The sequence below is a fragment of the Leptosomus discolor genome, chromosome 3 (genome assembly GCF_034619465.1).
Source record: "Leptosomus discolor isolate bLepDis1 chromosome 3, bLepDis1.hap2, whole genome shotgun sequence".
In the NCBI taxonomy this organism is placed as follows: domain Eukaryota; kingdom Metazoa; phylum Chordata; class Aves; order Leptosomiformes; family Leptosomidae; genus Leptosomus; species Leptosomus discolor.
This window is the reverse complement of record NC_141393.1, coordinates 55,882,779-55,895,341: the sequence shown is the minus strand read 5'-3', so window position 1 is coordinate 55,895,341 and position 12,563 is coordinate 55,882,779. Positions and strand designations below refer to the sequence as shown.

General features: G+C 49.8%; 3 protein-coding genes across 3 annotated transcripts in view; 1 reads left to right on the top strand and 2 right to left on the bottom strand.

Annotated features, from left to right (window-relative positions):
* Positions 1-2,381: 2,381 nt before the first annotated feature.
* CDKN2C (cyclin dependent kinase inhibitor 2C) lies at positions 2,382-6,417 on the bottom strand. The gene is made up of 2 exons (XM_009946673.2): positions 6,289-6,417; positions 2,382-2,756 (listed from the first exon to the last, which is right to left on the bottom strand). The coding sequence occupies exons 1-2, from the start codon at positions 6,415-6,417 to the stop codon at positions 2,382-2,384; spliced, it is 504 nt and encodes a 167-aa protein (XP_009944975.1).
* A 350-nt stretch (positions 6,418-6,767) lies between these two features.
* Positions 6,768-10,813, bottom strand: LOC147415867 (uncharacterized). The gene is given in 11 exon segments (XM_086463015.1): positions 6,768-6,902; positions 6,905-7,269; positions 7,272-7,589; positions 7,592-7,718; positions 7,720-7,893; positions 7,896-7,962; positions 7,995-8,122; positions 8,125-8,184; positions 8,186-8,243; positions 8,503-8,656; positions 10,390-10,813. Coding segments are annotated over 11 exon segments (2,010 nt in total).
* A 1,453-nt stretch (positions 10,814-12,266) lies between these two features.
* FAF1 (Fas associated factor 1) overlaps positions 12,267-12,563 on the top strand; it is a 172,689-nt gene continuing 172,392 nt past the window's right edge. The window contains exon 1 of the mRNA XM_086463159.1: positions 12,267-12,406. Coding sequence (XP_086319285.1) covers positions 12,362-12,406 — 45 coding nt within the window. The 5' untranslated portion in view covers positions 12,267-12,361. The remainder of the gene's footprint in view (positions 12,407-12,563) is intronic.

Below are 12,563 nucleotides of genomic sequence, written 5' to 3'. Positions count from 1 at the left end.
TGCAAGAATCCACCAGCTGATTGATTTCTTTTGTTTCCCGGAGGCTTTTTGTGGTAACTATTAATTTCCTGGGGCAACAGAGAGTCATTTTCTCTTTCAAAGTATCTGACTAGGAATTAAAATTTATGATATTGTTTCCGATAGATGGAGTAGCTTACAGATAAAATGCAGCAGTAAAAACAAATAAAAACGTACCTTTAAACCAGACTTAACATTGCTTGTGACTCACCCGCTAACGCTATAGGCATGACCTGGCTTTAAACGTGAACTTCTGGCGTGCAATAAAAGCCTCTATTTCTCCCTAGGCAGGGTAGGTTTGGGTTTGTTTTTTGTTTGGGTGGGTATTTTTTTTTTTTTTTTCGGAAAAGCAGTTGTTTTATTAAGCCACTACTTAAACCTCGTCTTAGAGTAAATTAAGCGCTGGTAGAGCTCAAAACGGGTCAGGGACGAGGTTTTTTTAGTAGCACAGGTGAAAAAGAAGCGAGAAAGTGAATATTACCTTTCGGGGTTCACTTCTGCTGTAGCAGCGGATGGGAGAAATCCCGGTGGTAGCGCGGATTTCTGCTGTATAAGAGGAGTGTAGGGTAGTGGTTGTGGAGAAGAAAAAAGCTTGGAGCATCCTCCAGGACGCGAGGAAAGGGAGGCGGATAGCAAAAGAGAGTGCTTTGGGTCACTTCGCCTCGGGGACCTGCGGATTGCGTTGCTCGGTTTTAATATTTCAGATGGTTTTAGTGCTCTTTATACCAGGTATTTTGCGGGTTATTTCCCCAACCGCGCATCCTATGGGCCGTGCTGCTTGGATGAATGATCTCTAGAACACTTTGCAAACAAAAAATGATAACAAAAGCGCCCAAAACTTCATGTTTCACAGAGGTTTTTAATCAGAAAACACAGCAGTGTGACAGAGTGTATAGTAAACGTGACAGACAGTTTGAGCAAATCACTTTTTACTTGAAAAGGGTAGTAACTGATTTTGTGGAGCTAAACTCTTTTTTTAATTATTTTTTAAGAATTAAAATCTAAACTAATGTACACCACCTCCTCTTTTAAGTGCTATTTTAAGTACTATTCATTTTGCATTGATTTAAAACCATCTATTTTGCGCAATTAAAATTTAGACTATTCAAAATAAACCACTTTAAACTGCCCTTCTGTCCAACAACTAGATCCTCTATAAATGTTAAAAGTTTCAAACTAAACTCTTTTGGATACGGTGCTGAGCATCGTTAGCTCCTGTTGTAGCTGGAGAGGTAAATGGGTTTGAGTCTGATGAATACTCTCAGCTGCATTGCAATGGAAAATTTTCAATGGTTAAACTGTGCTTTAGGCGCAAGCAATAACATAACTTCCCGAATATCAGACATGCTGCTTCCTAAATGTCCCTGTATTCAAAGATTCCTGTTTTGTGAAATGCATCTATCATTAAAATAGTTTCTTTCCAGGCAAAACAGAATAGTTGGTGGAAAGCAAATATTTCTTAAAAAGCATCTAAACTGCACTCATCTTAGGAAGCAACCAGAAAACTTGTATTGCAGCCCTCGTGTCCTCTTGCCTCTGACAATGGTTCTCTGCTGCTTGTTTTGAAACTAGAAAAAACGTCTTGTTCGGTGCACAGTAAACACGAACTACTAAACTGAGCTGTTTAAAACCTCTGGCAATCAAAAAAACGCCACTTACACTGTTTCTGGTAACTAAATTCAAAACCAGCTTGGTGAAAGTTTAAATACACAAAGGGGAAAAGTGTCATCTACATTTAGAAAGTAAGTGACCTACTTCTACAAGCTCTTGTTAGTGTCAAAATGCAGCTATTTCCCAAAGCCTCTAAGCGCCATCCTCTGTCCTCAGGCCAAGCAGCCTTTGACTTTCAAGCTCTGCCTGAGCAGGGAGTTGCAGGTTTAGGCTGTTTTAATCCAAAACAGGACTTCAAACTCTTCAGCCTGACCGAAGTGGGGGGTGGGGTGGTGGTGGTGGGGGTGGGGGTGGTGGGTGCGTTGAGAGGTGGGAGAGATCACAGTAAGCTATTCTTAAAAGTCCAGCAACATTAAGCATGTGAATATGTAGCTCTTGTATTAATGACTTAATACGAATGATCTAAAATAAATTGTAAAACTTGATAACTGGAAAACTAGGTATAAGCGACCAACATATACACGGCTGAGTCTGTGAGTACTTTGTAAATGGCAGCTGGGAGGGCGGATTTAAAACATTTGCATTGTCTGAAAACCCACCTCAAGCATTTCTTGAGACTTACACTATCAGCTGTTCAAAAAAAAAAAAAAAAAAAAATAGAAGTAAGGTTGCAACAAATGTTATTAAAAAGGAGGGGGGAGGAAACAGGCTGAAAGCCTTAATGTCCAAAGGAGAGCCCGTCCAAGTCGGGATTAATTCATGGGCGCGGGGAAGAAGCTGCTGTCCTCCAAGAGCTTCACCACGGCGGATCTCTTGTAGAGCTTGGCCAGGTCGTAGGCAGTGGCCCCCCGCTTGTTCTGGTGGCCCACCTTGCACTCCGCCTGCTCCAGCAGGTACTCCACCACCCGCACATGCCCCTCCCGGGCGGCCAAGTGCAAGGGCAGGTTGCCCTCGTCATCCTCAATGTTAACATCAGCTTTGAACTCCAGCAGAGTCTGCAAAGTGTCCAGAAACCCCTCTCTGGCTACATCATGAATTACAGCGAAGCCAGTACTGTCTTTCAGGTTGGGGTTTGCACCGTTAATTAACAACCTCCTGGCAATTTCGGGGTTCCCGAGTTTCATCACCTATGAGAGAAAAAGAAGAGTTGAATATCGCGGTGTGTGTGTGTGTGTTTGCTTCAGCACTGGCTTTAGATCCTCAGTTCTTATCTCTGGGTTTTGTCAGTCCTCAGTTAAAACAGAGGGAAGAGCCTTGCTGTAAAACCAATGATACAGCAGAACATCTGGGTTTTTTTAACGTATATTTTACTAAACTCAGTGAAATCGTGCAAGATGTTATCATTTCAGTGGCAACAGCTTTCTGTCTCAGCAACATTAATGTCTGAAATAGGCAGCATAGAATGGGGATATAATAATTTTTTAAAAAAATTTCAGTCTCTTAACGAAAATTAAGTGTAGTTCGGTTTTATTTGCCTAAGTATTGAGACACATTTACATTACTGTTTAATCTTGTTAAACATCAAATACAGAGTCTCTGAGGAACAGATACTTTACTTCAGCAACAGCAAATGTTGAATGTGTTTTTATAAGCTTTCAGGTGTTTACATTGTCTGTGCATTATCATAAAACAAATATTTGGACTGTACCATAGCTCTGTCTGCTAAGAAAAATAAATGCTAGAAGAAATTTTTCTCCCCAATATTTGTGTTTTATGATGGCACCCAAAAAAGAGAAGTTAGAAGGAATGTTTCGAAGTTCCAGAAGCTTTTTTTATAAAACCAGTATATCACATTATACTTTCATAATTTCACAGTAAGTAAACTGTGGCTATATTCTGTTGTTAAAAAGATCCCTTTAAAAAATAAATACAACAACAATAATTGGATTTTCTGACTGTTTCTCTGAGGGAAAAAAGAAAGCTTATTTGAATTTTCTCAATTGCATCATAAAACTATCACAATTAGAACGCAAATCTCTCTTATTTGGGACTTAATAACTTGCACCAATTTCCCCGAAATTCTTCATTTTTTGTTTGGTCAAAGACTCTCAAAAAATGAACCTGGTAAAGTATAATCTCCATCTTACAGGCAATATTTTCCAGTCCTTGTAATTAGCCTCATTATAAGTGTCAAATTCGAAAAAAAAAACCACCTTTTTTTTTTTTTTTTTTACTTCCTTAGAAATGTCCACATATTGATTTGAAAAACTTGGTAAAAAAAAATATCTGCATAAACGAGCATTACAGTGCATTAGATGTAGCATAATGTACAATTTCCACAAGGGATTTGCTGAAAAACGCTCCTGGTGAGAAAGATATATTAGGCTTTTTAAGAAAAGCAAGCTATAATAAATATAATTAGTGCAGCGTTTGGACTGCAAAGCAGCCCTGTATATTATATCTACAGACAAGAACAAAAGTGCAGATAAGAGGGGCTGGGATTCAGGGAAAGAGATTTCTCTGTGCCCCAAGGCTCCCAGCTCCACATGTGCCGTTTCTTTCACTTCTGAGTAGAGATGGAAACGATGTAAAAGAAAACAAGAGCATTGTGATCTCTCTTTCTTTAGTAAAATCTGGACATTTTGCTCTCTTTTTGGAGAGCCCAGGCTGTACTATGTGTGAATTCATAACATGTATTTGGTTTAAGTGGGAGTTTTCTGTGTTCAGGCTAGAGGACTGAGGCTTCAGTTAAAGATGGGGAGGGGGGGCAAAAAATCATATAAAAGATTATGCTGTTGGGACACGGGCTACAACTGTACAGCAAATGTCCTTTATTTTGCCAGGTTTCACTCGAGGGGAGGGAGGCAAAGAAGGAGAAAGCATTAATTCAGTAAGTCTGACGAAGAGGATAAGTGCAGGACATGTGTTTGAGGCCTGCATAGGTACACTTCATCAGAAATAAAAAGTACAGAGCAAGACGAGCAGCTGCTTAATTAAACATAAATGCAGAAGAAAAATATAAATTCATTGGTATTAACGTGGGAGCATTCTCCCCATTTTAATTGCGAGAGAGATTATGGAGAGATTATCTCAGTTGTGGAGAGTGCACTGACAGAGAGCTCTTTCGAGCGTGGTCACGCACCCACAGCACATTTCGGGATGATACATATTGAAAATAAGTCGACAGATTCTCCTGTTTTGATTTTTGTTGTGGTTCATTAACTCAGTTATGATTAGGCAGCGATAAGAAGTATTGTTAGGACACCGATGCGTGTTTAATATAGCTGGATGCTATGGCATTGTGTAAAATATGCCTTAATTCAGGATACGGACAGTTAGCTGATTTTAGGAAAAAAACCCCAACACATTACTGTAGGACAAATCGGTTTTCAGTCCTCGTTCCGAGGATAAACAAGCTAGCTAAATGTTTCCTGCTTTCTTAAAGAAGGTAGTTTGTGTGAGTTATTAATTTAAATCCTTTCACTCTCTTAAAAGTTGCTGCAAGTGCCTGCACTGCCTTGCGATGCCCTGTTTAGGTGCTAACAGGACAGAGAGCAGCTCACAGATCTTCAGCTTCAGCGAAATTGTCAAAAAAGCGTCATTCCTGCTTTTTCAGCAAGAGGTGCTTATTTTCCAGCTCTAACATTTTGATGTTGAGCCAAAAAGCTGTAAATATCTTGAGTACATTCGCAAGCTCTAAGGTGTTTAAAAAGCCGATTTCAGAAATTATTATGGTTTTGGGGTGGGGGGGAGAGGAGTTAACAAGCTATTTTTCTAATATGTGAAATCAAAAAGATCTATAGCTCCACTTCCACATTTCATTACTTATATCTTAAGTACAAATAACAACACTTTTTTTTTTTCCTCCAGATTTTATATATCACTTCTTTCACTATTCGGTAGGTATTCTAGCTTCTTCGTCATCTTTATCTGATATTATTAAAAGCAAAATCTTTCATCAGCTCCAACAGCTAGCAGTTGGATGAGTTCCAACTCCTGCCTGCACAGCCATACACTTAAAAATTAGGACATAGCACCCTACACGATCAGAAAGGAAATAGCTGGAACCGGTGCCCTGCTAGCCGATCTAAAAAAGCAAAATTTTGAGCCTTAATTATGAATGAAAAAGCAAGTGATTCAGCTGGAATCCTAACTCGCAGGGCTAACTCTTAATGTACATCGAAGGTGCTCGGTTCTGAGCAGCATGCTTCCCAATGAGAAAGGTCATTCCTCACAAACAGCTTATAAGGGAAAAGTATCATCTACAGCAGACCCCAGAACCAAGACGAGCCACGTTTTAAAAGCATATTGCAGGGGAAAAAAAAGAGGTAAAAAAGAGTAAATCCTAAGCTTCAGAGAACAGCACATTTGTGTTTACAGACCTGCTATGAAATCCTGCTCACCTAAGCTGATTTCTTTTCATCTCAGCTATTTCATTCCTTGCCTCCTCCCCACGAAGTTACAAAATATTAGCAAACTCGTAGCCCGTTTGACATTGAGGGTGATCCCCAATTGAAATCATGGTTTTGACCAGTTTTATTTCAAGTACGTCATTTTAGGGAGTTGGAGCCACTAAAGTTATAAAAAATATGGCATCCAACGAGTTTGAAAAACCACTCGAATTTCATCCACCAGCCTGCTTAAAATGTTGTCTTTTTTGGAAACCCGGGTCACGTAGGTACCAGTGATGAAATATTTTCTCCCTCTCTGGATACCAACCTGCAGCGCAGTCCTCCCAAATCCATTTTGTGCATTGACGTTTACATTCTTTTGCAACAAATTAGTAAGTTGCACTAGGTCCCCCTTGGCAGCCGCGGACGCCAGCTCGTTCCCAGAAGGCTCGGCCATTCTTTAGGGTGACTGACGATCGGAAAAAAGATGAGATTTTTTTTTTTTTTTTTTTAACCAGGCATGGCATCGGAGACTGACAGAAGGATTGGGATGGTTAATCTTCTGGAGTAGACCTTGTAGTAAATACTCGTAAAAAACCTCCTTGCCAAGAGCCCGCCCCTAACTCACACGTGATTATTCAGCAAAACTGCAGCTCCACTTGAAAGAAGATTTCTTTGCTTCCACATATAGAGTAACTCCTATTAAAGACTTTGGCCACTTTCAGGGGGAAGGGGGATAGATTAATAGCTATGCAACATATTATATATGTTATAGGTAACATATATACCCGTACACCGGAGACTCACTCAGACCTGAGATCTTGGAAGAAGAAGACAACCCACCCTGTTCACAGTCGGGATCTGGGACTTTAGCAGCAACAGCTCCGAGGAAAAGTCTTCCGTAGCAGTGTGCATCCAACTCCCGCTCAGGATCCCCCCTCGCATCCCACACCGCCGCCTCTAGTCCCGGCCGAGCAGGGCAGGGAAGGACGAGCCGCGCCCGCGGAGGGCAGGCAGCCCGGCCGCCGAGCTCTCCCTCTCGGTGCTTTCGCTCCCCGCAGCAGCTTCACTCCCGCGGCCCCGCGCAGGCTCCGCGCAGCGGGCGGGCGCGATCCCGCCCGGCGGCCGCCCCCGGCGGCGGCGGCTCCGGAGCATCCAGGAGGGCGAAGGGTCCGCGGGCCTGGCGGTAGCGGCGGGGCGGCTGGGGCCGGGGGGCGCTGGGGCGGTGAGGGGGTCGGGGGGTGCTGCCGCGTGCCGCCGCCCGCGCTCAGGGCGCGGAGGAGCCGCGGAGCGGGGCCGTCTCCGCCGCCCGCCGGGGCCCCGCTGCCGCCGCCCGCGCTCCCCGGCGACAGCCGCGCCTCTGGCCCCGGCCGCGGAGCGGAGGGCAGGCTCCGGGCGGGGGCAGGGTCTGCTCCGTCGCCCGCCGCTGCTCCGGCCCGGCGGTGCTCGGCAGCCTCCCGGCGCGCAGTGACAGCCGCCGCTGGCCGCCGCTTTCCGCTCCGCGAAATAAAGCTGCACTTGCCGGTCCGCGCCCGCTGCCTCCGCCCGCGACTTTGCGCTCCCCCTTTTTTAAGCACAAACAATCGCTACTTCTGTTTCCTACGGACACGAAGCCGGTTTCTCTCTCCCCCTTTTTTTTTTTTTTAACCTCATCAGCTTTTTTTGAAAAGAAAAAAAATTTGAGCGCTTTTTGAGTTGAAACACCCGCCCACATTTTAACGGCAGAGATTTAAGGAGGCGCGGCGGAGTTGCGGCGCGGCCGGGCAGGAAGGCCTGCAGTGGAGAGCACCCGCCCCTCGCCCGGCCCCGGCCCCGGCCCCGGCCCCGGCCCCGGCCCCGGCCCGCGGGCCGCAGCCCCGGCCCCGGCCCCGCATCGCATCGCGGCGCCTTGTGTCGTTCCCCTCGCCGCGCAGCCCGGGCACGGCGCTGCCCCGCCACAGCCATAACAGTCAGGGTGGTTTCAGGAGGAGCGCTGCTGAGGCCTAGGGGGGGAAAAAATAGGGGGAGCGGAGCTGGGGCGGCAGGGGAGAAAGCAAAAGGAGGTTTTAGCACCGGGAGCCGGCGCGCCCCTGCGGGCGGGCCGGGGACCGGGGGCGCTCGGTGGGCGGGAGGGCGACCTCCCGCCGCGGCTCTGCCCGGCGCTGCCCCCCGGGCGGTCTCCAACCTGCCCGTGGGGGGAACGGCCCCGGCCCCGGCCCCGGCCCCGTCGCCCTCGCTCGGCACCCGGCAGGGCAGCGGCTCCGGGGCCGGGGTCCACCCCGGCAGCGACGCGGGCTCCTCTCCCTAAGGACAAGGTCAAGGATGAAGGGTCAATGTCAAGTTGTCTTAACGGTGGAAGGCGACCGTCCACGGCAGCACTCCCTGCTTTCCGCGCTTCTGGTGTCCTTGATTGATCTGAAAGTGCCATTTTGAGGGGGAAATGCACCCGGGCACCGAGAAGACGGGAGGGCTTCGCTTTTCCTCCGCAGGGCGAAGAAGTGACTGCGGTACGGCGGGGAGATTTCATTGCCAGCCCGCCTGGCAGCGTTTAATGTCTTAAAACCTCTTCCATGGCCGGATTGCTTTAAGTTTCAGGGCCCCTCGGAAGTCTGAACTCTGCCGGAGCGAACCCTCCGGGAGGTAAGCTGCAATGTCACGGCTGCCTGATAAGCACACGGGGCGCGGAGGGGGTCTGCTGTCTGTTTTCTGCGTGGACGCTGCAGGAAAGCGAATTTGAATGTAAACACGCGTGAGACAGCTCGGGGAGGTGCGTTGGCGAGGGAACCTGTCTGGCAGCAGCAGCAGCAGCTCCTCCGGCACTGCCCTGTGGGGGGGACCTGCCGCTGGCAGCCGGGTAGGGCAGGGGGTGGCCGGGGCCTGATTCAGAGCGGCCGCCGGAGACAGAACCCTCTTCAGGGGATAAACCTGCCACCCGGACAGCTGGAGGCAGTCAGGGTGACTCCTGCCCCTGGCTCTCCTCTCGACTTCGGTTGCTTCTTGCTTCGCAGTTACATTTCCCTGTACTGACCCCCACCCATGCTTGTTTGTGACAATGTAAAGGTGACAAGCAGTGAACTACCTGCATACGGAGCAGGGAAAGCAGCTGTGCTCAACTGACACTCACTCACACTCCCGCTAAAGGGGAAAATAAAGCTTATTTTTAAGGGCCTCATTATATTTTTCAGCCAGAAGTAATAGTGCTAACGGCTTTGTAAAGAAAAACGTGAACGATAATTTATCTCAAAATTAACTCTAGAAATACATGTGTATCAACAGCATCCACGTACTCAAATGTGGTTGCTTTTCTGCCTAAGGAAGGAATTTATATGCAGAACTTCGTATATTCAGTCAGACGGCTTATAGACATCTTATTTCGCGACCAATAAGCCTAAAGTCCACAGGCTTTTGTGTTGTTACCTGTTGCTAACCTACCGCAGAACTACACCTGCAAGTCTTACAACAGTCCCCCATTATTTTGTTGTTGTTTTACACTCCAGAATAAAGCCCCCATCTTCCATTAATCACGCACATAACAAAAATAATGGATTAAAGTGGAGCTGGAGTGCTGCAGGCCTCTTGAAAGCAAAGCTGCCCGGCCAGAAAATGCTGTCAAACCTCCTTCACCGTGGGGGTCTGTCAAAAAAAGTCTTTGCAGAAAGCAGCTCGTTAATCCTGATCATTTCCTCTCAAGAGTGATAAAGATGCTCATCCCAAACCAGAAAGAGTTGCCCCAATCGGCTCCAAAATCATCAGAAAAAACACCTTCCGCAGGGAGATAGTATCGCCGGGCATTGCAGGGAGTAACGTAAGCGAGTGTCCGCCCCCGGGGTCTCTAAATTGTCTGACACTCGCTGCGGGGAAAAAAACCCACCTCGAGGGGGCTCGGAGTGAGGGGGTTGCGAGAAGGAGAACAGAAATTTTCGCTGTGACTGGAACGTGAACTTCCTGCGACGTGGTGCACGTGCAGCTTTTCGCCTTTTCTTCACGTTCGGGATCAAATTCTTCCTGTTTTGATCTCATAGAGATATCATTAATTAAAATACGACTGTAATAGACGTGAACGCCGTGCAACTAATCTTGACAACGTACCTATAGCTTCAGTTCGTGCCAGGAATTAGTTGGCTTTCATCCAATTGCTAAAACTCGCTTTTCAGCCTTTATTATAGTTACTCTCTAGTAATGTGTGGGTGGATTTGTTCATAATTTAGCATAGGCTGTCCCTGGCATTGCACCATACCTCGTACCTAGTACAGAACTGTCTGTAACATCAAACTGGGAGAAAAAAAAAAAGGGCAGGTGAGAGGGCAATTACTTCATCATCCCTCCGGTCGGTGGTGAGGAGCTGGAATTGTTAAGCCAACATCAGCGGGCAATAAAAACCTCTTGGCAAACCCTGCCAACATAAACCGGAGCAGGAACAGGATAAAATATAAAATCCAACTTCCCTTACGCTCTGGCTTTGCATCGCGAGTGGCGTTTCGGCGAGGCCTCAACCCGCCTGGAGACCCCGAAGGACCCCGCCGCCGCCAGACCCCCGCGCTCCCCGGCAGCGCCCGCAGACGGGCTTTAAACAATTCACAGGAACGTTTTCCTTGGAGATACGGGCTCTCCTGAAGGTACAGTTGAACATTTCGCACGCCCCTATCCGCACGCAGCGCTCGTTCGCTGTCGCTCCCCACCGCCACGCTGTGCCTGTCCCGTGTCCCACCCCGCCCCCCTCCGCCGCTCTCCCCGGTGCCAGCCCGGCTGCTGCGGCAGGGAGTAGGGAGCTCGCAGGCTCTGAAAAAGTCCTGTAAAACTCGCACGGAGGGAAGAGAAAACCAATAAAGAACTGTGCTTCCTAAAAACGGAGAAATTATTTGATTCAAAGACATCATCGCATAGCTTTATTCGCTAATACGAAAGGTGCTTGACGTATCTGTGACCTCAGGTAGCCGCGACACCCGTACAAAGAGCTGAGCAAACCAGCTTGGACTAATTAGCAAACTGGTGACCGAATGCGCGTTTGTTTAAGGCCAGTGGTAAGAGGGTAGGTGAACGGCATCAGGTTGTAGGAGGCAGACTCAAAAAGCATTAATTACAGTTAACTTGCGTTACTCAATACCACCCCTCCACCCCTCGGTTTATCTGTGGTATATAATGCAATTGCGTCTTACAGGGCTGGAGTGCTGAGCTCGAGTGAGGGCCACTGTGCAGATCGCGGTCTGTTGGCTCAGAAACCTGTGAAAAACGTTTTTCCTTCTTTTGAGAGAAGTACGAAGACGGGGAAAATCATCGTTTCACCGAGCCCCCGCCCGGGGGAGGTTCGGGTCACTCAGAGAGCACGAAAGTTACGGGTCGTCAGAGCGGACGCAAACAGCTGGACTGAGTCACCACTGCATTCACTGATGCCACCGCGATCCCGCCCGCTCCTCCTGTCGCGGAAGGATGGATGGATGTCCCTGCTCCCGCACGGGGAGGCAGAGCCGACCCCCGGCCGCCGGCTGCAGCCGCCCTGGTTTCCCTCCCAGCCGCCCCCGGATGGCGGGGCGGGCCCGGCCTGGGCTTGCTGCAGCCAGGGGCCCGCCACCCCGTTAGGCCGCAGCCGGCGGCGGAGCCCAGCCGGGCCACCCGGGGGATCCGCCGTCACCGGCCGGCGATGTGTGCGGGGCTGCCTGTGTGTCACCCCCCCGGGGCAGCGCTGCCCCCAGCCCAGCCGAGCTACGGGCCGGAGCTGCCCCGCCCATTCGGAGGAGTCGCTTCTCAGCTCTGAGTGCGGGCCGGGGCCTCAGCCGTTGCTCCCCGCAGGCCGGGGCGATCCGTCCCTTCGGGAAAGGCCTACGCGCGGGCCTCGGGATCCCTCAGCCGCTGGTGCGGACCGGCCGCCCTCGGCTCCGCCACCTTCCCGTGGGGCAGCGGCGCGGGCTCCTCCCCGCGGTGACCGCGGCGGGGGGGAGGGAAGGGGGGCGCAACGGCCGCGGTGACCGCGGGCCGCACGGAAAATCGCGGCCCCGCCCCCTCCCCCGGCTTCGTGAGCGCTTGACAGGAGGGTGGTCACGTGCCGGCCGCAAAGCGCCTCTTTGCGACCTCAATGACAGGCAAAATGTGCGACAGGCGCTGTGGAGGCAGGGAGGGAGCGGCGCTGCCTCCTCCTCCACCTCCTCCTCCACCTCCTCCTCCTCCTCTCCGGGCCAGCAGCTGAGGCAGCGCTGCCCGCTCCCGGCCCCGGCCCGCTCTCGGCCCCCTGCCTGCCTCCTTCTTCCCCTCCGCCGCCGCGCCCCGGTCGCCGCGGAGCTGCCAGGTGGGGCAGCCCGGGGGCGCCGCGGGAGCCTGAGAGGACCCCGGCGCCTCGATGAGCTCCTAGCTCCCACCCTGCCCTGTCCTCGCCGGCAGCAGCTCCAGGTGCGCGGGTCAGAGCAGAGCCGGGGACGCAGCTGGCTGCAATGGCGTCCAACATGGACCGAGAAATGATATTGGCTGATTTCCAGGTAAATTTCAAGCCGCCGCCGCAGAAACGTGGCCTCTCGCTGCTTTTCTCTTTCTCCTCGTTGCTGTGCTGCTTGTTCTTTGTGGGAAGGTCCAGGGTGGTGGGTGTGAAGCCCACCCTCCAAAGCCTCCACTCTTTCTTTCTTTTTTTTTTTTTTC

Coding starts and splice junctions, on each gene's coding strand:
- CDKN2C (XM_009946673.2), bottom strand. CDS start 6,417: ATGGCCGAGCCTTCTGGGAACGAGCTGGCGTCCGCGGCTGCCAAGGGG. Junction 2,757..6,288: donor TTGGGAGGACTGCGCTGCAG/GTTGGTATCCAG, acceptor TTTCTCTCATAG/GTGATGAAACTCGGGAACCC.